This window comes from Diceros bicornis, chromosome 5 (assembly GCF_020826845.1).
Source record: "Diceros bicornis minor isolate mBicDic1 chromosome 5, mDicBic1.mat.cur, whole genome shotgun sequence".
Lineage (NCBI taxonomy): Eukaryota > Metazoa > Chordata > Mammalia > Perissodactyla > Rhinocerotidae > Diceros > Diceros bicornis.
In genome coordinates, this window is record NC_080744.1 from 61,379,092 (window position 1) to 61,402,428 (window position 23,337).

Here is a 23,337-nt window from a genome sequence, read left to right on the forward strand (position 1 = left end):
GACGAGGGATAACAAATGCTAGTGAGCATGTGGAGAAAAGGTAATCATTGTACCCCATTGGTGGGAATGTAAACCGGTAAAGCCACTATGGAAAACAGTACGGAGGTTCCTCAAGAAATTAAAAATAGAACTACCATATGATCCAGCAATCCTACTTCTGGGTATACATTCAAAGGAAATGAAATAATTATCTTGAGAGAGATCTGTATGCTCATTTCATTGCAGCATTATTCACAGTAGCCAAGGTGTGGACAACTTCAGTGTCTGTCAGCAGATGAATGAATAAAGAAAATGTGATCTATTCAGCCTTAAAAGAGAAGGAAATCCTGCCATTTGCGACAACATAGACGAATCTGGAGGGCATTATGCTAAGTGAAATAAGCCAGACAGAGAAAGACAAATACTGCATGGTATCACTTATATGTGGAATCTAAAAAAAAAAAAAAAGTCAAACTCGCAGAAACGGAGAGTAGAAAAGTGGTTGCCAAGGGTTGAGGGCTGGGGGAAATAGGGAGAGGTTCATAAAAGGGTACAAACTGTCAGCTAGAGGATGACTAATGTCTGAGGATCTACTGTAAAACATGGTGACTATAGTTAATAACACTGTATTTGAAATTTGCTAACTTAAGAGAGTAGAACTTGAATGTTCTCACTAATAAAAAAAACGATAAATATATGAGGCGACGGGTGTATTAATTAACTAGATGGGGGGATCCTCTCACAATGTATACATATATCAAATCACCACAAAGTACACTTTAAATATCTTACAGTTGTATCCATTATACCTCAATAAAGCTGAAATTAAAAAAAGAGGGAGCACAAATAAATAATATTAAAATGAAAAAAGATAAATACTACAGATACATAGAATTTTTTATAAATCATAGTATGGTAACTTTATGCCAACACATTTTTAAAAATGAAATGAAAATTTTCCTAGAAAAATCTAGATTGCCAAAATTAACTCAAGAAAAAATAGGAAACTTAAAAAAACAATATCATTAGATAATTTGAATTGGTAGTCAAAAATATTTCTCTGTCTTAAACACACACATGGACATGTGCACACACACAAAAGCATACTAGAGAAAAAAGCTCTCAGGCCTTTTATAGGCAAGTTTTACCAACTTTAAAGGATCAGGTAATTCTTATTTTATACTATTCCTTATAAAAAGAAAAGAAGGAAAGCTTACTAACTGATTTTATGAAGCTACTGTAACTTTGATAACAAAATTGGACTAGGACAGTACAAGAAAAAAATACATAGATCAGTGTCAGGAACACAGAGGCAAACATTATAAATAAAAGTTAGCAATATGTTTCTTTACATTCATCATGATCAAGGAAGGATGTAAGGAAGATTCAAGGTTAGAAAAATCTAACAATATAATTCACCATGATAACAGAATAAAAAAGAAAAACTCGATGATCACAATAGACACCAGCATAAAAAACAATCTTTCAATACGATTCAACACTGATGATAAGGAAAAAGCCTCTGGGCAGAGTAGAAGTAGAAGAGAATTTTCTGAACCTGATTATTGTTTTCAGCCAAAACCCCAGAGCAAACAATATTCTTAGTAGGGAAACTTCAGAAAGTATTCTATTCGTCCATTAAAAGCAGAGACAGTTCAAGGATGACCACTACTGCCACCACTGTTGGACATTGTCCTTGAGGCCCCAGCACACACAATAAGACAAAGAATGAAGTGGAGAGAAGGAGGAGGGAGGGATGGGTACTAGCCAGGAATGCATGTGACTACAAACATCAGAAACCCTAACTATCAATGGCTTAAACACTTGAGTTCATTTGTCTCACACATAAAAACTCAGGAAGTAGGGAGTCTAGGGCTGGTGGTGCTGATCAACAGGGCTATAAGGCTCTCTTTTTGCATTGCTTTCCTTAGCACATTTGATTTCATCCTCATGCTTGTCACCTCATGGCTCTAAGATGGCTCCTGTAGATTTGGGCCTCACCGTACACATTTCATGCAGGAAGAGGGGAAAATAGAAGTGCCAGTCTCTTCCCAGAAGCCCCTGGATGGACGTCCCCTTACATCTCATTGGCTACATGGCCACTGTTAGCTATAAGAAAGGTTGGGAAAGTGAATGTCCAAGGAGAAGATTAGGGTTAGGATTAGGATTTGGGACATACTTATACTAAATACTTAGTACGATAAGTTATGCCTGGCCTAATCCATTCATGAAAGTCTGTTCTTGGGTGGATATTAAATATATTTAATATTCAGGACATACTTATACTAAAACATTATTTGTTGTTTATCTAAAATTAAAATTTAACTGTGTGTTCTTTTTAAGATTTTTTGCTAAATCTTGCAACACTTGGAGCTGGGCATGTTGTTACCCTGGAAACACTGGGGTTCTGAAATTAGCCTGGAAGAAAGGGAGATGGCTACTTGAGCAGCACGTGTCAATAACTACCACAGAAGCCTACAAGTTTCTCCAGAAAGACAAGGGCTTTTTCCCTGACATTAACACTGGCAAAATTGGTCATACAGATTTTTCCAGAAGGGAAATTGAGTAGCAAAATAGGCAGTGCCCTCAGATACAGTTTTGTTAAAGATGGAGACACATTCTTCAAATGCATGTATCCCATAAAATCCGAGACTATGTGAAGTTATAATTTAGTGACAGAATTTCTGCGGGTCATAGAGATACCGTTAACCGTGGATAATCCACGTGAAATTACAAATCTTTTAGATCTTTATCCTACCAAATTTCATTAAAATTTTACTAAAATCCTTTTAAAATTATGCCCACTTGAAAATTTATCAGCTGCTATTTTGTTTCATTTTTAAATTTAACCATAAATCTCACTTGTCTGCAGGAGCCTGAAAGTTAAACAAAAAGTATTCTGAGCCTGCAGACAATGGGAATAACTGGCTTTACGGGTGAATCTGTAGATTCAAAGCAGCCTGGGTGCAGGGTGTGGACTGGCCTTCAGAAGTGGGAGAGCCGAGTCCAAGTGGACAATAGGGCAGGAGAGCACAAAGGTCTAGGCACAAATTTATAGACTCTAAATGGAGTCTTAATACTCTCTAGCCAACTGCCCAGGGTCAGGGAGGGTGGTAGGCAGTCTCATAGTCAGGGAGGCTCACTGGAAGCCAGCCAGTTTTACCAGAAAGGTGGTAAAACTGGGTTGGTCAGATGCAACAAACAAATCCCTTTTGTGAAGGTGAGTTTTAGTGATAAGACTCTGGAATTCCTGCTCAAGATATTCCTTGCAGCCCACCGGGGGCGATGTCAGAGAACTGAGTCCTCAAGGTGGAATTCTTAATTGTATGCTGATGTGCTGTATTTGATCAGCATCTGTCAATTCTTTCTAAGATTGTTGTTATAGAACTGACACAAAAGGGAAAGTGAGTTGAAAGAAGCCTCATTTCTTTGACTCAATTAACTATTTAAATAAATTACTTGTTGTCTTTCTTGGAATCAGTAGTTTAAGGATTTGTCTCCTGTGAGAATGTCAGAGCTGGGCTGTTTGTAAAGGGCAGTTGGGTTTGCTGCCAGGCAACAAGAAGATGTGATTCTCTCCCAAGTATTGTCTACCATGTAGGCTTATTCCCCTATGGAGTAGATGTGGTCTCCAAAAGATGTTGCTTATGGATTTAATTAATTTCAAAAATAATATTTACTGTTTTTCACTTGTATTATTTCCCCCAAGCCATTTAAATTCTTTAGAGTCATCTTTTTTAATGACTACACAATAGAATAGTCCATCATATGTAGTTATATTAATTTACCTTTTAGATGAACTTGGGAATATGGTTATTTAAAGAAATCTTATAGCAAAACATTTTATAAGACAAAGACTGCTCTCTAATTTGCCTGCTTTTTAAAAATTTGCCTTTTCATCTAGGCAGTTTGCATAAGGCAAGCTGACCTTATATTCTGATGAAACTGTTGCCCTCCCATGCTTTTTGCTTTCCTTTTGAAGTCAATGATCACAAATGTTTCATTGAATTGATATAGGAAAGACTGATAGTGAACAGTCAATGGGTGACAGAGCCATTTGGCTTTCAAGGTACAAACCCAATAGCATCAACCCAATGACTCAGCCTCTCTTTCTGGAAGACGTAACATTGCACCACCTCCATCCACAGCCCCTTTCGCTGCACCTCAGAAACCAAAGCCAACTCCAGCAGAAGTGAAGATCTCTCCCAAGAAAAAAAGATCAAAGGTATTTATATTTCTAACTAATGAAAGAAAGTTGTTCTTATTGACAATATTCTCAGGGAGATTTTTGGTAATACACATTTTATAGAGTTGTACCTTTCCCGTAGAAATAAATACTATTTCAGCTTCTGCTGGGATGCATTTGATTTTAAAAGGGGGGAGTGTGACATTGTCTCTACCATGACATTATCAATGGGGTCTAAAAAAATTCAATCATGTCACATTATTGCAAGATTAATTAAATGACTGTGTCAACCTAGACTGCTAGCTGGTCAAGAGTCTAAGGGTCGGGAATACAATAGCTGTTGCTTTATATCCAAATTTGTGTTGCATGGGGTATGTTATTGTGAGGTTTTACTGTATTTCATTTGTCTTTAAGCATGGGATAAAAAAGCAAGCTCTTCAATTTTGCATGGAATGCCTTAATGAGGGAGGGGAAGGAATTCTATGTTCTCTAACATGAAGACCTCACAGTACAACATATTCAGCCTCATGGAGATTCTCCTGGTTTCAAGATGCTGGACTTTCGTGGCTTGCTTTCTTATGTTTATGAGCCACAGACAGACTGGTGATAATTGAAACTTTTCACCACAGAAAGGAGACAGCTGGCAGTGTCTTTTTCTGGGTTTACCGTGGTCATGTTTACAGCTGCTCCCATTATAAAAAAGAAAGAAAGAAAGAGAAATGGAAGAGTGGCACAGAAGAAATTATTCCTACTGTGTCTACATAGTAAACTGTTACCTGTTCTTCCCAGACCTTCATCTTTTAACGCCCAAATCTTCCTCAAGATGTTTTCACTGTATTTGCAGCACTGGTGGGCTGTTTCCCCTTAAGAGGTTTCCAAGCTGTTTGTGTAGCAGCATGTCATGTGACACCCCAGTTGCCATGGCAAATATTTGTGTTTCATGAAAAACGTGGGTAAAAAAAAAATCAATGTAAATGGCCAAATCCCAAGACAGACAGGCCTTCAGGCGAGTGTTTGGCCTGCACCATTATGGTTTCAAATTCAGCTGTTTAACAGGCTGTGCGGAGGCCATGGGCTAATGTGCATAATAGGAACAGGCGGGGGCACCTGTTTTGATTCTCACCCTCTTCCCACAGTTTTATAGATAACAGATCTACAGGTAATACAAATATGACTAAGTTTTAGCCAGTAAGTGGTCTACCAAAAAAAATTATTTTTAAATAATGACATTTTCTGAACACTAATTAACCCTGCCTTTAATTTCTCTCTGTTGACTTCACAAAGCTTCCCCCTACTGCTAAAAGCAGTAATATTTAAAGACTCTTTCCTGTGGTCCCAAATTGGTACATTTCTGAATTGACTCTTCAATGGTAAATGTAATTATTCATATACTCTGAGGAAAGTGTCCTAGCATGGCAGTTAAAAGTCTAAGGGAAAGACTGCCTTATGCCTGGCCTCATGATAGAGCCAGAACAGATCTTGGATCAGGCCCCAGTGCCCAGCAGTGTGGTGCTTCACACAGAGAAGACCTTTCTTGTAAATACTTCTCTGTGTGTCCCCTAGAAGTGGGTCTTTGCATCTGATTATAGTTGTTGCTGTAAATATTTACTTTGTCAAACTCTAGCTTCAAAGCAAACAGGGCCCTTGGCAAGCAGAGCATCATTGTCTGGGGTGGGAAGGTCTTTCTAATTATTAGCTCCTGCCTGCCTGGAAAGAGGGCACAGGCTGGCCCAGCGGGGGAAGCCGGGGGAGGAGGGGGGTGGGGAGACTCTGTGCCTTCTATTTGTTTTGTAAAATTGCCCATGAGAGTCATTTTGATTTAAACTGTGTCTCCTTCTTTATTGTAGGGGAAAGGCAAAAGGTCAAGAGGACATCATGATAGGAAGGTGTGTAATTTGTGTGACTAGTTGAAATTTGGGGTCTGTCACCTGATGTCCCTTCCTTTTGCTGCAGGGCAAAAGTATGGGAGATGGGTTTGACAGCTGGACACAACAACAAAAGTTCTTTTGCTCTTCTTTTATAAAAGACATTAGATCCTGTTTTCAGAAAAAAACCATGGTTCATTTAAAGTGCAAAACCTTTTTTCTTCCCCCCTCTGTCGGGACTGAATTACTTTTCAGTCCAAAAAAGTGATTGAGCATACTCAAAATATGACTGAATCATATCAGTCTTCAATCTCAATCTAAATTTTTCATCTTTTACAAGTATGCTTAAAAAGAAAGAAAATGTGAAAAAAAATTCAGTTGTCCCCGAGCATGTGCTCACATATGTGCATGGGGGGGGGGTGTGTGCATTCATACACACGTGAGCACACACTGCATATATGATGTGGTAAGGGGATGGGATTTAGAGCTAAGCTGACTAAAACAAGGTAACAAAAAAGTTGGAAAAATGAAATGGTTCCCACGATGGCAAATACGTGCCAGCAAGGACCATGCACAGGTAATAAAATTTCTGAACTTGAAGCAGGAAAGAGCTGGATTCTCCTCTTACTAATAGAGGAACTCTGAGCATATCCCTTAAGAGCTGGATTCTCCTCTTACTAATAGAGGAAGGCTGAGCACATCCCTTAAATTCTCTGTACCTCACTTTCCTCCTCTGACAAATGGGGAAATACTTCTTTTTTCATAGGATAGCTGTTGGAATGTGTGAAAGTGCTTTGGAACTCTAAAACACTTGTTATCATAATTCACTGGTCTATTTTTAAGAGCATCTTCTAGGCCTCCCTTTCTTGGTGATCTTGTGATCTTATCAGTAAGAATTTCAGAGGGAGCTTAGCCACCCATTTTCAAGGAAAAAGAGCCCACCTTTTGGGCTTCTTATACTCGTGCAGAGCCTTGATAGACAGGGCTGTATTTACAACAATGAGGCATACAGTCTGCCCGAACCTAGACAAATTGCTCCTAGATAAACTAATCAATGCAGTTAGATCCTCCAGCTCCCCTGACTTCTTGCTATGAGAAAACTGTGAGTTTGCTTCTGCATTTAAGAATACAAAGGCGGTATTTATCTGGACTATCTCTAACAGGTAATGTTGATTGAGCATGTTTTCAGAGCATGGCACTAAGCAACTTCCATACCCACAGAATGCTCACAGCAGCCCCAGAACCTCTGTGCTGGCATTGTCCCCAGGCCCAGACAGCTAGTAAAGGGGTGCAGAGGATCCAGATGACAGAGCAGGCCTCCAGAGTTTGCAGCCTCTCCACATAACAGATTGTGAACGCTTCCACACAGGCTAGTTCTCCAAATATTACTACTACTTCTGCTTACTACTACCAGCAGCTCACATGTACTGTGTGCTTACTCTGTGCCAGGCACTACTCCTAATGCTTTACATGGAATATCTCATTTTGTTTTTACAACAACTCTATGCAGTACGTACTATAATTATTCCCATTTTACTGGGAGGACCTGGAGACAGAGAGGTGGAGGGCATCCAGCTAGTAAGTGACAGAGCCACCATACAAAACTGGGTTATGTTACTGCCAGAGCCCCAAAGCATTAGAAATTTTTAAAAATCTCAATAATTTTTTATGGAAATCTTTTTAAAGGTTTGTAAAGATATTGTACCTTTTTAAAGATATTGTACCTCTGCCTTCCTAATATAATTTAACATTTTCTCTAGCCAATGTCATACATGCATAGAACCAGTTTCTAGTGTTTTTGTTTGTTTGTTTCCTTTAATAGCAGGACAGTAATCACCTCTGCTGTCATGTTTGCTTTTATTGGCTCTGACTTTAACAGCTTTTCTATCTTCTAGATCAGTTAACCAAATAAGTTTGGTTGAATGATAAGTTTGAGTCAATCAGGTTCTGTATAAGGATCCAAAGAATAAAATCATAAACCATAGTAGAGTTTGTAGTAGTTATTTCAAGAAATCCGAGGCCTTTATTCTCAGGAATCTTGTTCAGAGGTTTGAAGTTGCTAAAACTGACTCTCTTAGCAAATAAATCTATTTATTATCTCAAGGCAGGCATGTTAATAACTATGTTAAGATCCACTTAATTTTAATTAATATTTGATCATAAAACATCTATTTTTATGGGTAAAACAAGCAAACAAATATATTTATTGGACATAAGGGTCCAGGTTAAATCATGAGTGTGTTTGCTTCTGGGAATGGGGGAGGGAGGGGAATAAAAAGAAATATAGAGAGGACTTCAATTGTACCTAATTGTTGTTTCTTTTATTTAAGTACATATGTAAATATATAAATAAATTAAATGTTATATTATGATTATAAATATATAAAATGTACATTTTTTAAATATTAAAAATTTAAATATATATTTTTTGTCTTCTTTGCTTCAGATATATATATATCTATCATATGTATATTATATATATTCTGTATTATCTAACATTAGGACCTCACAGTACAACATAATTCATCCTTGTGGAGATTCTCCTGGTTTAAAGAGGCTGGACTGGGGGCCGGCCCCGTGGCTTAGCGGTTAAGTGCACACGCTCTGCTACTGGCGGCCCGGGTTCGGATCCCAGGCGCGCACCGACACACCGCTTCTCCAGCCGTGCTGAGGTGGCGTCCCACATACAGCAACTAGAAGGATGTGCAACTATGACATACAACTATCTACCGGGGCTTTGGGGAGAAAAAGGGGGAAAAAAAAAAAGGAGGAGGATTGGCAATGGATGTTAGCCTAGGGCTGGTCTTCCTCAGCAAAAAGAGAAGGATTGGCATGGATGTTAGCTCAGGGCTGATCTTCCTCACATAAATAAATAAATAAATAAGATGCTGGACTTTTGTAGCTTGCTTTCTTAACGGTTATGAGCCACAGACAGACATATATATCTCTCTCTCTGAATCAAAGAAGACAAAAGATTAACGTGTGTCCATGGTAGTTTTTTATATTATTCTCTATACTTTTCTGTATTTTCAAGACTTTTTCCAAATTAAAGAAGAAAAGCATAAAAGAAAATCCTATTTCCTAAGCCATACCTCTGTTGTAAAATATCCTTTGGTATAGAAAGAATAGGTTTGGGGGATAACATTTTAACGTCAAATTTGGGGTCTTGCTTCTCTTAGTCATTCTGTTATATTGTTACTTTCTTTATATATTTTCCCAACATATACTCTTAATCCTCTTGTTAGAAAACTGATTATTTTTCAGGTAAGTCAGCTGAACTATTTTAATCAAGCAACACGCGTGACATTGAACGTATCACGACCTTACTATCAGTCTCATTTCCCCCTATCTGTACAAGGAGGAGATTAGACCAGATCAGTGTTTTTAAGGACCCTCCATATCCTCTACAGTGCTCACCCCAAGACCCCAGGGAAAGGAGAGAAGCAGAGGTTCCCACAGGTGGGGCTCCAGGCCTCTCACACCCACAGCAGCTGTGTTAACTGCTTTACCTCTTTACCATCAAATTATATTGGTTTTGAACAAAGTGTTCCAGCTTAAAAATATATTCTTTGACAACCACTAGGTGATGTCAGCAGCAGTGTTGGCTTTACCTTGTCGCATCTAGTGCGGGAATAGCCTACTTCCTGGAGAGTGCAGAGTGTCCCCCTGGCTGGCTTTGTGCTCCCAGCACAGTCCAGTCTTCTTTCTTGCCTTGCCCTAAGGGGTTAAAGAGAGGGAGGTCATACTTTCACCAGAATTAGACAAGTTAGTCTAGAACTAGTCTCTCTGCAACCTGAAGATGAGATTCAGAGGAAGTCCAAGGCTATTGCTTTCTCTTTTAGACTCACTTTCCCTTATGAGAAACCTCATTAATTTACCATCTTAAAGGAAGAAGAGAAAAAAAAAATCTGAAACAGAAGAAAAACTGGAATCTTTTAAAACCGTTTTCCATTTTCTTTAATTCTTTAGAAATTGCCACCCTCGCCTATGTGCTTTTGGCATGGAACCTTCAAAGTGAATTAAAATTATACAGTTTTATTTGCAAAACAATTTTTCTTGCAACAAGTAATTGACAAAAAAATCTTTATAAAATTATTTTTACTCCTCTTCATAGCATCATCTAACTGTACATTTTTATTGCATATGGTTAACAATTTTACTTATATGCACCAGCAACAAAGGTTATCAGTAAGCCACAATATAATCTTCATTTTTTTGACTGTATCATTCATCAAATTATGACATGATCATTCATAGAAAATTTGGAAAGTTCAGAAAGGAGAAAAAAATGCCTACGTATGCAAGAAAATTTTTTTTCTTTCTTTTTTTTTTTTGTGAGGAAGATCAGCCCTGAGCTAACATCCATGCTAATCCTCCTCTTTTTGCTGAGGAAGACCGGCTCTGAGCTAACATCTATTGCCAATCCTCCTCCTTTTTTCTTTCCCCCAAAGCCCCAGTAGATAGTTGTATGTCATAGTTACACATCCTTACAGTTGCTGTGTGTGGGACGCACCCTCAGCATGGCTGGAGAAGCGGTGTGTCATTGTGCGCCCGGGATGTGAACCTGGGCCACCAGTAGCGGAGCACACGCACTTAACTGCTAAGCCACTGGGCCGGCCATAAGAAAATTTTTTTCCGTAATACTACAACCCTTGGGCACTGTTTAAACTTTGGCATGTCCCTTTGTTGGTATCATTCTGTATATTCAACAGTGATTTTGCTCTTTTCATCCAACAATGTATCATAACCCTTTACATACATGATTTAAAACTCTTTATAAAACATTTTTAATGGCTACATAATTGTCTGTGTTGACGATATGCCATAATTTTCTTAGCCATTATCCTATTGTTTGGCATTAAATTGTAAATGGCAAATTATAAGTATTATAATTATTAATAAATAATTAAATCATTTCCAGTTTTTCTCTGTTTTAAATAAAACTGCCATGCACACCTTTCACATTTGTACATAAATCTTTGTAGTTAGGCTCAATCTTAGCAGTAGAACTCCTTGGTCAAAGGGTATGGGCATTTTCAGATCCAAGTGGCCAAAGTTTCTGTCAGTGCTCCCAAACTCAAGCTATGAGTCTGCAAATAACTTGTATGATCATAGAACAGCTTTGTGCTATAAACCCAGCCCGAGTGGCTATGAGCTTAAATTTTACTATTCACTCATTCATTCATTTATTCAACTAATCTCTATTGAACTTTTACCATGCACCAGGCAGTGTACTGGGCACTGGGAATACAGCAGTGCACAAAACAAACCAGGTCTTTGCCCTCTTGGGATTCATATTCTAGTGAGGGAGGCAGAAAATAAAGAGATATTTAATATAATGTCAGGTAGTGAGAAGTGCAATGAATTAAAATAAAGCAGAATACATGTGTAGGTGTGGCGAGTGTGCCAAGGCTGGGTATTGTAAGAATTCTGCAAGTGTTCTTTAGTGATCTGTGATCAATGGACTTGCTGTACACACATTTTTCCTCAGGAAAACTGTAATGTCAAGCTTTACTTTGGTGATAATAGAAGTCCTTTTTGAGGCTTGCTCTTTTTTCCTTTGCTTATAGAAAAAATGATGATAGGTCTTTTCTCAGGAAACTAGGAATCTAGGCTGCTTTTGATTCCCATCCTGTCAGGTTCCTTGAAGATATCCCACAGGTTCCACACATCAATCATAATTGCTCCAAGTGGCCCTCAACTACATCACATCCTCTCAGAGAATATTAGAAGGGTAGCAGGAAAGATGAATTTAATGCAGCAGTAAAATGAAATGGGTCTCTCGAAAAGGAGATTTCACATTTGACTGAAAATATACTCCATCTATTTTTAAAAATATTCCTGATTTTGTTTTGTTTGATCTTCAACCAGAATTGAATCCATTGAGTCTTTTTATCCCATAAGAATGCATTTAGGGATGGGGATTTTTTTCTCCTTGGGAAATGTTTCAGAGTTTAGGAAGACTCATTTGAATAAAGATACCTTGCAAACCAATTGCAAAAATTATCCCTAGAAAATTACTGCTGATCTGAGTGGCCTTTACGTGTAATTCTCTTCCTTTATCTGTCACCATGCAATGAGTTCTCTATTTTTGCCTTTTATTCTCTTTATAAATGTTAAGGGCTCTGACTCTCACTTTTAATTGACACGGTTTATGCAGTTTCTAGGTCCTACGAACTGAGAACTGTTTTGTAGATTTGCAGATCCTAAAATATTGGAATGTCACTCTGTGTGGTTCTCTCCCCATGACCGCCTTTACCCGTAGTTGGTATAGGCAGCTATTCCTCTATTGTGGTTTGTAAGTTGCTAGAAAGAGCTTCCTATCTAAAAAATAGAAAAGGAAAAAAATCCCTGGGTCTTTTTCGTGGTACATGAAGCTATGCTATTGGAGATATTCGCCTTTGATTAGACAGCTTGACTGGCTCCAGGGGTTTATTAAACAGCAAATACTCCTGAAGGGGACTCATTTTAAGTCAGAGAGACAGAGTGTCAAAATCAGAAGCACCCTGAGTGATGCCCTAATAGAAACGAGCAAGGAGAACACAGCTTGTTAAGGCGCCATTTGGGAAGTTCTGTACAGTTAGGGCTATGGGCATTGGTGGTATAGGGGTAGGAAACAGTAACTAGCTATGTGATCTTAGGCAAGTCACTTAACCTCTCTGAGCTTCAGTTTCCTCAGCTATGGTAATAACCACATGGACTGGAGGTGAGGCACTGTGAAAGATTCTTTACATGTATTATGATCACAGCAACTCTACAGGGATCTTTCATTTTTACAGATGAGAAACATTTAGATTCAGAGAGGATGCTGTCTTAGTCAGCTCGGGATGCCATAACAAAATACCATAGACCGGGTGGTTCAAACGACAAACATTTATTTCTCACAGTTCTGGAGGCTGGAAGTCCAAAGTCAGGGTGCAGGCATGGTCGGGTTCTGGTGAAAGCCCTCTTCCTGGTTTGCAAATGGCTGCCTTCTTGCTGTATCTTCACATGGTGGAGAGAGATCATCTCTCTTTTGTCTCTTCTTATAAGGGCACTAATCTCATCATGAAGCCTCCACCCTCATGACCTAACTACCTCTAAAAGCCCTCACCTCCAAATCTCATCACACTGGGGACCAGGGCTTCAACATATCAGTTTTTGGGGGGCCACAAACATTCAGTCCATAGCAGATGGTAATTTGCCCAAGAGTACATAACAGATAGCGGTGAAGCTTGGACATGATCCTAGCTTAGTCAAACTTCAGGGCCGAGGCTCATTTCCCTGGACCCATCATAGCCTGTTGAGTAAAAGGCAAGGCCAGTGACTTCAGAGCCCTCATGCTCTAAAATTCAGGACTGTGATTATGCTGGATCCCTGAAAACCCTGATTAGGTCAGCTGCTCTCTGAGTCTTGTATATATCTTTCAAACAATTCTAGCAGGCTGAGGTCTTGGTGTCTGTTCTGTACAATGCTTAACACATTGTGGACCCTCAACAGATATTAAAGAACAGGCCAGACAAATGGCCCACCTGGTCTTCAGGGAATGATGGAGACTGCATCTCTGAGGGTCACTCCACACCTACTCTGAACTAAGCTCTCACTTAGAGCCATAATGGCAGGAAGAAATTATTCTTTTTCACACAATGGTATCGCCTAGGCTAATTACTAATAGATACGTTCGGGTGTTTGAGAAACTGAACATCGGCTTATAGATTCAAAAGTAATTTAGTTTATCCTTCTAGGCAAGTCATTCTCTAAAGATGATATCTATGTTGGATTATCCTGAATACTCAACCATTTACCACCAGGAGATCTTGGTTATATCCAGTTTAGAGGTCTTTGGCTATAGTTTAATCCTACATCCACATGGGTGAAAAGAACACTTTTTATAAAGACATTCAGCTGAGAAATACATGTCTTTTTTTCTGGAATTTTTTGTGTGTGTGGCAGTTATTTCTAAATTTTAGAATGTGATACTGGGCCTGTCTTTTTTGCTACACCTCTGTGACTTACTGACATATGTAATTATCATCCTGCCTTCCTGCTTTTTGTTTTAAATTTAGAATTTTCCCTAAATAACTGCTCCAGAAACTCTCAAAGTTACCTAATTAGTGATTACACTTTGCAAATAAAGAAGAGCATTTCCCAGCTAGTTGACTTGGTTAGTTAGAGCAGGATGCTAATAATTAGGCCAGGGCCACAGGTTTGGGCTCTGTGTGGGCCAATTAGTGAGCACAGGCATCTCACAAAGGTGTGGCCGGGGTCCCAGGAAGGACCAGGTGAGAACGCGGATGGCACAACAGAGAGCCATCCCCTCTAGAAGGAAACAGTGTCGCTACTGCGTCAGTAACATCACAATGGGAGTACAGCACATCTTAACACAAAAGAAGAGAAGGAAGGAGCGTGGGAGGAAGGAGAGGAAAAAGAAAGAAAGAGAGAACGAAGGAAGGAAGGAAAGGAGGAAGGGAGGGACAAAGGAAGGCAGACAACAAATCAGTGTAGACAAGTTCATGGAGATAAACAGTAAAGGAGGAATAACAGAAGGAACCAGAATCTGAAGCATGGCGTGGCCTTTAACCAGGGCTCTTCTCCCTGCCAGGCTGGACGCTGCTTTGTCTTTACCTGCTCAATGGATCTCACAATGCTGATGCACTGCTTTAATTTGGGAAGCCTTTCTCTTGAGAGACATGTCTTTTCTTGCTCTAAGTCTAAAGTGCTCCCAAGTGTGGCATTCTCTGTGACAGATGTACTACAGTTATGTTTTAGCTGACTCCAAACCCATAGCTTCCCCGTGCCTGAGTGGTCTATTTGATGTCCAAGAGTGTGTTTCCTTTGAGAGCAGGTCTTTCCTGGAATATCATCCAAGAAGGTAGGGAGGTGTAATCCCTTTGTTCTAAAACAACCACTGTTCAATTCTGTAACCCCACTCCCACCCCACAGCTATTCTTTCAAAAGGTTTTAAATGCATTTGCTGATATATGTAAATGCCCTAGACCTACTCATGGAAAGGCATTGTCCCAAAGAGATTTAAGAGCCCTCTCCTTTCTAAACGTCTCCGAGGTTACTCCATTTTCATAGACGGTCCCAATTCCACAGGACTTTCGGTCAAGATAAGGAATTTCAAAAATAGTTTATTATTACCAAGGAGACCAGATTCTCTGGCAAATCTTCCGTCCATGGCTGCACTTCTTAGAGGAGTCTCAGGGTCTTGTTGACAGGATCAAACACGTGATTGGCAGGACAAGCCAGCTCCATACACGTCCATCTGTGATTATTTTGCGTGTCTGTTTCTCACGATGAAGCGCTGTCATTCTTCTCTGAATTCTAACCTTCCTGCCATCAGAACCCAGTCTTGAAGGAAGATGTAGCCACAGGCCGTTTCTGTTGGAACATGTGCCACTTGTCTTCTCCCAGGACATGCATCTCCTCCTGCCAACTCTGATATCTGCTGAAGGAGGGATTTCTTCTCTAACTCTCTCTTGCCCATCCAAGAAGAAGGAATTTATTTCCATCTACCAGTTTGTATTCTCTCTTGGCACCTTGATTAGATCAGAAAGGGCTAGAGTCTTGGCGAGAAGCCTTTTCTATCGTTCTTATGCCTATAATAACTCTTAAAACTATACAAAGCTCGCTGCTGTTTAAAGTCCGCTTCTAAAAGTTCAAGGAAATTCCCCCTTTTGGACTTAATACTTGCTTTTCAGCATTTTTACTTGAGATGACAGTCTAGTTAATTATTCCACCACCTGGAACCTAAGAAAAGCAAGAATTTGAAAGTTTTTTTTTTTTTTTTATTTCTTGCGCTTGCTTATTGTGCTTTTACTGTAAATACGTCTCTTGGCTTGCTTTTCTCTGAGGTTTCTGCCTTGAGTTTGTTAATTAATATCAGTTAATATTTGTTTAGTAAAGACAAAGCTTGAACAATCTAACATAGTAATACTCAACGCAGTGCTGTGGCATCATAGCTATTGATAAATTACCTGGGTCTTTTTTTAGACCATGGGGTAGAATGCCTATTTTTCTAGTGCAACAGGTTTCAATAATGAAATGTAGTGGTTTCACAGTGGACATAGACACAACAAAATTTCCTTTTATTTTTTTCTTTTTCTTAAAGGGGTGTGTGTAACATATATTGCTGTTGTCACCCAAACCTCTTCTGATTTTATTTTTTAAATAGCATTTATTCAGTTTTTTCCACACAGAAAAGTAAAAAGAAGAAAAAAAACTGCCTCTCATCCCATTCTTAGAGAACCCCTCTTGACACTTAACAATACAAGTAGTAGATTTTCATGATTTAAAAATTTGATCAGTACAGATAGGAAGAAAATGAAAAGCAGTTGTTTCCTTGGTTTTATTTGTTGTGAGATTTCAGATTCTGTCTACTGGGGACAGCTCCAGATATGTCCCTAAGAAGACACCAGATTTAAGAATAAAAAAACACATGTCAAGAGAAACCTAGAAAGTGGCAAGGATGATAACACACAACCTAATGGTCCTTGTAAAAATCACTCCTGGATATTAAGAGAAAGTGGCAAAAGACTCTAAAACGCCAGAAAGTTATGACCTGTTAGAATGTCAGAACAGACAACACAGCTTTGATGAGCTTACTTGAAGTTATTATAAAGACTGCAGAGAAAGGCTTCACTCTGTTTTTCTGGATTGGTGGATAACTTACGAGCAAGCAGTGACATGCTCCCATCCATCCATGTGTAAAAAGTAAATCACAGAGATTATGCGGGCAGCTGACCACATTAACGTGAACTAAATGCACAACTTTTATATGATCAGTTTCCTTGATAATCTTATAACACTTTTACAAAAATAATAATAACTTTGCGTGACCTCTAAGATATTCTTCTGGTAATGAGTTTTGTGATATATAGTGGCCAAACTTTCATATTATGACATGTATGCATTAAATCAAAACTAGGATCCATATCTCCCCACCATGGAGTAATAAGTGATAATGTGATAGTGTGTCTTGACCACTCATTTAAAGTAGATCACAATTATATTTCATCTCTGGCCACACTTTTCCTTCCACAGGCCGTGAAAGTCACACCACCTTCTAGAGCTCTGAAATCACCGTGGGATTATGACTTTTTTATTTATAACGGCGTCACAGACAAGACAGCCCAGGACTTCTTAGCATTCAAGGAACGTTTTAGTTTGTCTTGGGGAAGCATTGTTTCTCTCTTGGAACACATCGAGAAGTTTCTCAGGGACTATGCAATACCAGAAGTCAAAATAAAAGGCAACAGTTTGGTAGCTCTCCTTCCAGAGTTTGAGCTGAAGAATAAACTTACCAGATATGACATTCTCTCAGTGTTAGAGGACCCAGGTCACATCCAGATGATGTTAAATCTTCCGGGGCAAAGGTACAAGGGCCAAGACGGAAAGTTAGAGGCTGCCATGAAGATCCAAGCCACATGGAAATGCTACAGAGCAAGAAAATTCTTCCTCACTCATCGCCAGCGGAAGTGGGCTTCAGGGGTGATTGCCATTGCATGGCTCCTACATTGCCATAAGACCCGACTGAAGAGGATCCTGAAGGAATCACGTGAAAGACACCTGGAGAATTTCCGCATCCGAGCCAAGGTACACAGGCTGCCAGCTGTTAAGGCAGACCTCTTTTTCTAAACATTTCTTGCTTGAGCGATTGCAATAAGTTGTCCCTTTATCTTCCCTTCCTCTCTCTGGCTACCCTCCCCGTCAGCCTCCCTCGCCTTCCACTCCCATCAATGTATGATGTGCAAACCCTACATTTTTTTCTATATCATATTTTAGTCCTAATCAGGAATCTGGCTTTTGCTTCTGCAAAATCTGTTGCAGTTTTTCTATAGGAAAAAAGTCCCTTCACGTTGACTATGGTAGTCCTGTCAGAAAATCAATGTTTTAACCGCTTTACCTTTTCTCCCTATATATACCTTCTGGCACTTTAATTTGCTAGGAAAAAAAAAAAATACTCTCTTGTCTACATTGCTGTCACCACTTTGTCAGAAAGTATTTAAGTTTGCAGACAGCCTTTTAATTAGTGCTCACAATTTCATTTATGTTTGCTTTCTCTTTTTTTTCATTCATATTCTGTTAATTAAGTGAGCTGCCTCTAATCTTCCCCTGCCAGTTGCATCATGTAGCCACCTAATTAAATTAATTGGGGAAGATGTTTTAAGTATGTAATTAAATCAATTAATATAATTTATGCCTGGCTTAACTGTACAGTGGAAAAGCAGCTGAAGTTTGACTAGAGGAATCCACTACAGCTTTCTGTCACTGATCAATGCTCTTCTTGATTTTTAGCATCTGGCAGCCAACTGGAATCGCATCAGGACCTCCAGGAGGACTATTATCCATATCCCGTCATTAGGTATAACACTTTTGCCTGCAAATCTATCAGCAACCTCTATTACCCACCACATTATGGCTCCTTGATTGAGTTCAAGGAAGGCCCCTTGTTTTATTCAAATTGGTCTCGGCAGGAAAATGTTCTCGACATGATGAGAGTAATAACACAGGGCCCTCGCTCGAAACGGCGTTTAATTTGGGGATTAAGCAAATAAAGTCATTATGTGGGGGCTGCTATTCAGTGGAGAGGTGATTTGCTGTAATTCGCTTTCATCTGTATGAAATGAACTAAAAAGTTGTATTTTTTTTCCCCCTGAAATAGCAGATAATGTTTTCGATCTTCTTTAATGATGGAAGAACATGGGCTTGCGTTGTGTTGTGGCTGTTACGCCAATAAGCCAGGATATTGCTTGTATACTGTTTTTAATCAAATGTGCAGTCAAAATGATAAGCTACATTCTCTGAAATTATTTAGTTCTAATTACGAGCAGATGGGATGCTTTATTTGCACCTAGGGCGCCTGAGCAAAAGGAAATGCTGTGTGAACAAGAATAATTAAGAAGTTGAATAGTGTTTTTTGCGCTTAAATAATCTGCAGTTTCATGTTAATTAGCACTAATGTAATTATTTAATTACATTTATGAATTGGGGAACTTAAAAGCTGTTGTCTGCAACATAGTGGTAAAATAGGTATGCCAAAATGACGTTGGGAATTTCAGAAATTTGCATTGGAAGTTCTTTTAAAACATGAGCTGCTGTCAAAATGTTTAGGATTTGTTTGCTTGCTTATTTTGTTTTGTTTTGCTTTTTATCAACTTAATGTGTTAAATTTCCTTGCCGATGCCAGATTTCCCAACCTGACCTGGTGAGTTTTGACAAATAGCAAAACTCATTGACTCTTCACATTATCTATTAGCTCTTTGTTAAGGCCTTTTAAGTAGAGCAATGCATTAAGGGATCTATTGTAATAGAATTCTGGATTGCAATTTATTTGTGTTCCTGTGTGAGCATATGTGTTTGTGTACTTATGTGTAGTACAGAACAAAACATTGACACAGTAATAGAAAAGCAAAAAAAATTTTAAATTATTATATAAATAATTAAGATTATATTTTAAATTAGTAAAATATTAGCAGTAATAAAGTAATGCAAACTTTCCTAGATTCTACAGTACTTACATCTAAGCACTTGTAGAAAAGTTAAGAAAATACTTCCGTTGCACAGAGCCTTTTAGTTTTGGCTTTTTTTATGGCTCACAGACGAAATTAGTTCCTTCTTGGGATATAAGTGAGGTAAGACAGATCTGAATTTCATTCTGACTTAGGCTTTTGTTGTGGCGGGACTCCTTTTGCACACAAAATTAGTTCAGACACAGAAATTGCACTGGTAATTGATTGCAACCAGAGAGGCTAATTGCAGACCCAATTAATGGACTCAAGTCCTTAGAATAAGGTGCAAGAGCCTTTTGCTTCTGTAACTAATTGTAGACCTGACCTGGTATTATGTGGGAAATTTTGTGTGTGTGTTCTCCATTTTATTCAAAACCAGAAATAGAAACAAGACCCCCATTTTGCAATGCTGACAAGCACAAAAGTATTATAGACACAACTTCCACAAACTTTTTCCCTCCTATAGCCCCACCTCTGACCCTTCGAAACCCCCATGCAATCAGCCCTGCATATAAGTCTGATAGAAAGGAGCCTCGAAAGAGGTAAAATTATGAAAGTAATGGTCAGTAAGAGAAACTGGGTAATAAAAAATAACTTTAAATGAAAATGTCTTAAAATTCCAAAAGGTCTTGCTGAATATAAATTAAGTAGAAAAATAACCTGGTCAGAAACTAGAATTAGAAAGCATTATTTTAAATCTGATATTAAAACTAGTTTTCTTCTAGATTACACATAATCAGTTTAAATAAATACATAACAAATCTGAAAGTCTTCCCTATTGCAGTAATTTTTGTTTGTTCACAATATAATAACCCATTTTAAAGAATAATTGCTAATCATGTATTTTCTAAAAGATAAGAACAAGCTCAGGTATTTTTCTCAACTGAGCATTTAAAAAGTCCAATTACGCATTTTTACTAGAGAATAATACTTGGGCTTTGATCAAATAGTATTTGTTTCTACAATCTATGTTTTAGGTTTTATCATATGACTTGTGGACATTAAGTTTAAATAACATTAAACTGTCATCCCGTATCTATTCCACAGACATAATTGTTAAACCATACTCAAAAAAAAAAAAATGATTATGTTGTACCTTTTTCTTGTGTCCCACTTCCCCTGGGAATGCTTGAAGAAGATTTCAGCAACATTCGCAACATGGCTACTCCGTCTCCTGCAGCAGGCACTTACCTACACAATTCATGAAAAGAGAAGTTGATGAAAAAGAAGCAAATTTTTTCTCTAAATACACTCCCCAACAAATCTATTCAATATAGTAATTTTGTTTCCAGAGTTGAGAGGGATTCACTAATCAAAATGGTTGGTAGGAGTGTAAGGTTCAGGTAGGCATTTAATGCAAGTTGCAGCCTTCTCCTCTTTTTCTCTTTTCATAGGAAATTTGCTTTCAATTCTGGTGTAGAATTAGCCAGAGAAGTAATTACACCATGCCGCTAGCCAACTGGGGCTGCACTAACTTGTTTGGACCCTAAAAATGAAAGCTTAGTATCTGATAACTGCATACTATATTGCAGTTGTAGGCATTTGGTTATTTGTTTATGCAATTTTGCACCCACAGGAATAATTGCATTCTCCAAACCCACGATCACAGAAGAGATGGTCTTTCAGTAACATTTTTGACCACAAAATATTCGTCATGTATTTTAAAATCTACGATTCATAATATGGACATTACGACAATTACACTTTACGGAGTAACTTCTTTGAAAGGAGGAGTTATGAAACACAACTGACTGTCACATATTTCAGGAAGTATTCTTAGAGGTAACAAAAAGTTTTAGCTATTTTTAACCAACAAGAGAGGTGGGATGCTGTTGATTAATTGTCCAAAGAAATGGATTGGCCTTGTAACTTTATAAGATGATAAAAAGAAAGCCATTCTTTCCAGATTGTATAGGCTGATCTTTTAATTGGATATTGCATGTTTTATCATTTTTATTAATGAAATATAATTATAACAAAATAATCTACTATGGTTCATAGCAGGAATAGAATACTAGGGTCTATTTTAAGCAAAATCTATCAGTCAAATAAGAAAGAACTGCAACCAAGAATCCTAATTCCTCTAGAAAAATCAGAGGTCAAAATAAAACCTACAAACTAATTCTGCTTTCAGTTTCTTTGGCTAAGTTATTTCATCCACTTTTAATTTAACCCCTGTGCTTCTTTATTACGGTGCATCATTTGATGCTACACTTAAACTCAGTGGCATTTTTAAGTATATTGACATTAAATGAAATGTGCCAAGTTTGGGACTCTGATGCCGTGAGAAGGTATATGAGGCCACTGCCAGGCAATTAAACCCCCAGTGATGAGTTTCCTCTCACTTCTCTTCCTCCTTTAAAATACAAATACAGGATATATTGAGGTGGGATTTTCTCTTTTCTCTATGTAATCTTTTATTTCATTGCCAATTGATTTAACAGCTAAAATGAATATATATAGTTCAGCTTCATTTTTTTTCCTCTCTGTGCATTATTTCAGTAAATTATCCTTGAAGCTAACACAATTAGTGGTCTCTAAGATACTCCATTCCATAAAGTTGTGGATCCTGTTATTGTGAGGTTCATGAAAAACAGTGTTTGCTGCTGGTCTGTACTGTCACAAAAGCCCAAAAGAAAAGATAGAAAAACTTACTTCTGTGCACAACTGACCATACACTGAGCTGAGAAAGCCCCGGTGCTCATAGGACAGTTGCTTCCTAACTCCACACCTTTCCGCCAGACGATCAGAACTTGCGCTCATCTCTATTTGTGAACAGAGGCAGGTAGAGGACCAGGGCCAAGAGTGTCGTATCTGAAATCACATTTTCACTGCGCCTCCGAGCACCTTAGCACCTTTCTACTTTCTCATTTTTGAGCTGACAACTCAAAGACAAGATAGACTCTGTTCCTTCCACCTCAAGGCTGGGACATGAGGACTTTCAATCAAATCTTTGCAGTCTTCAACATATATTTTGGCAAGTAGTGTGGAATCCATAGTTTAGCTATGGTGTTGTCACACTGGATCCTTGAGACAGATATACTGCCAAGATCTCCCAGAGAGCATTCCCCGAAACATCCAGATATTTTGGGATCAGGAACAAAGTACACTTAACTGTTCACATTTCTTGATAATCCAAGTTAAAATTAAAACATATTTGTATTCATCCAAATAATCCAAATCAACACTCATTCACTGGTTACATCCGAGTTGGCCCCAGGACCCTGTAATATTAAATTTGAGCTACTTGGATATTGTATCTTGAAATGCAGAAACAGCATTGAACTGGGTATCAAGTGACACCAGCTCATGGGCTTTTCATAAAAAGAGTCTTGTATATACTAAGATAAAACTATAAATGTTGTCATCTCCTTCTTTCTCGTAAAAAAGTATTAAAACACTTGTTCAGCAGTTCTCAAACTTACGCTTGTAATGATTACTAACGGCCCTAAAGAGGGTTGGTTTAAGTGGGTTATATCTATCAATATTTACCATATTAGAAACTAAAACTGAGAAACTTTTTAAATATTTAATTTATTTTAAAATACCAATAATAAACCTATTACCAATGTTAACCTAAATAACATATTTTTATTTTAAAAAAGTTTTATTTTCCAAAATGAAAAAACTTAGTGAAAAGAGTGGCATTGGTTGACAAGTTTGCAAATCTCTTAATAGAATGTAGTTGGATTCTCGTATTTATTTCTGAATTGAATTTGTTGAAATATGTTGTTTTGGTTGAAGCACATGAAAAAAACCTGGCCCTACACAGAGAAGTATTTGGAAAAGGGAAGAATATTTTATAGCCTTTTCA

At 38.2% G+C, this 23,337-nt stretch overlaps 1 protein-coding gene across 2 annotated transcripts in view; it reads left to right on the forward strand.

Annotated features, from left to right (window-relative positions):
* IQCH (IQ motif containing H) overlaps nucleotides 1–23,337 on the forward strand; it is a 193,694-nt gene that overhangs the window by 81,384 nt on the left and 88,973 nt on the right. For both annotated transcript variants that reach the window (XM_058541925.1, XM_058541926.1), the window contains 4 exons: nucleotides 4,128–4,204; nucleotides 6,013–6,051; nucleotides 17,056–17,607; nucleotides 18,310–18,376. In XM_058541925.1, the coding sequence (XP_058397908.1) occupies nucleotides 4,128–4,204; nucleotides 6,013–6,051; nucleotides 17,056–17,607; nucleotides 18,310–18,376 (735 nt within the window). The remainder of the gene's footprint in view (nucleotides 1–4,127; nucleotides 4,205–6,012; nucleotides 6,052–17,055; nucleotides 17,608–18,309; nucleotides 18,377–23,337) is intronic.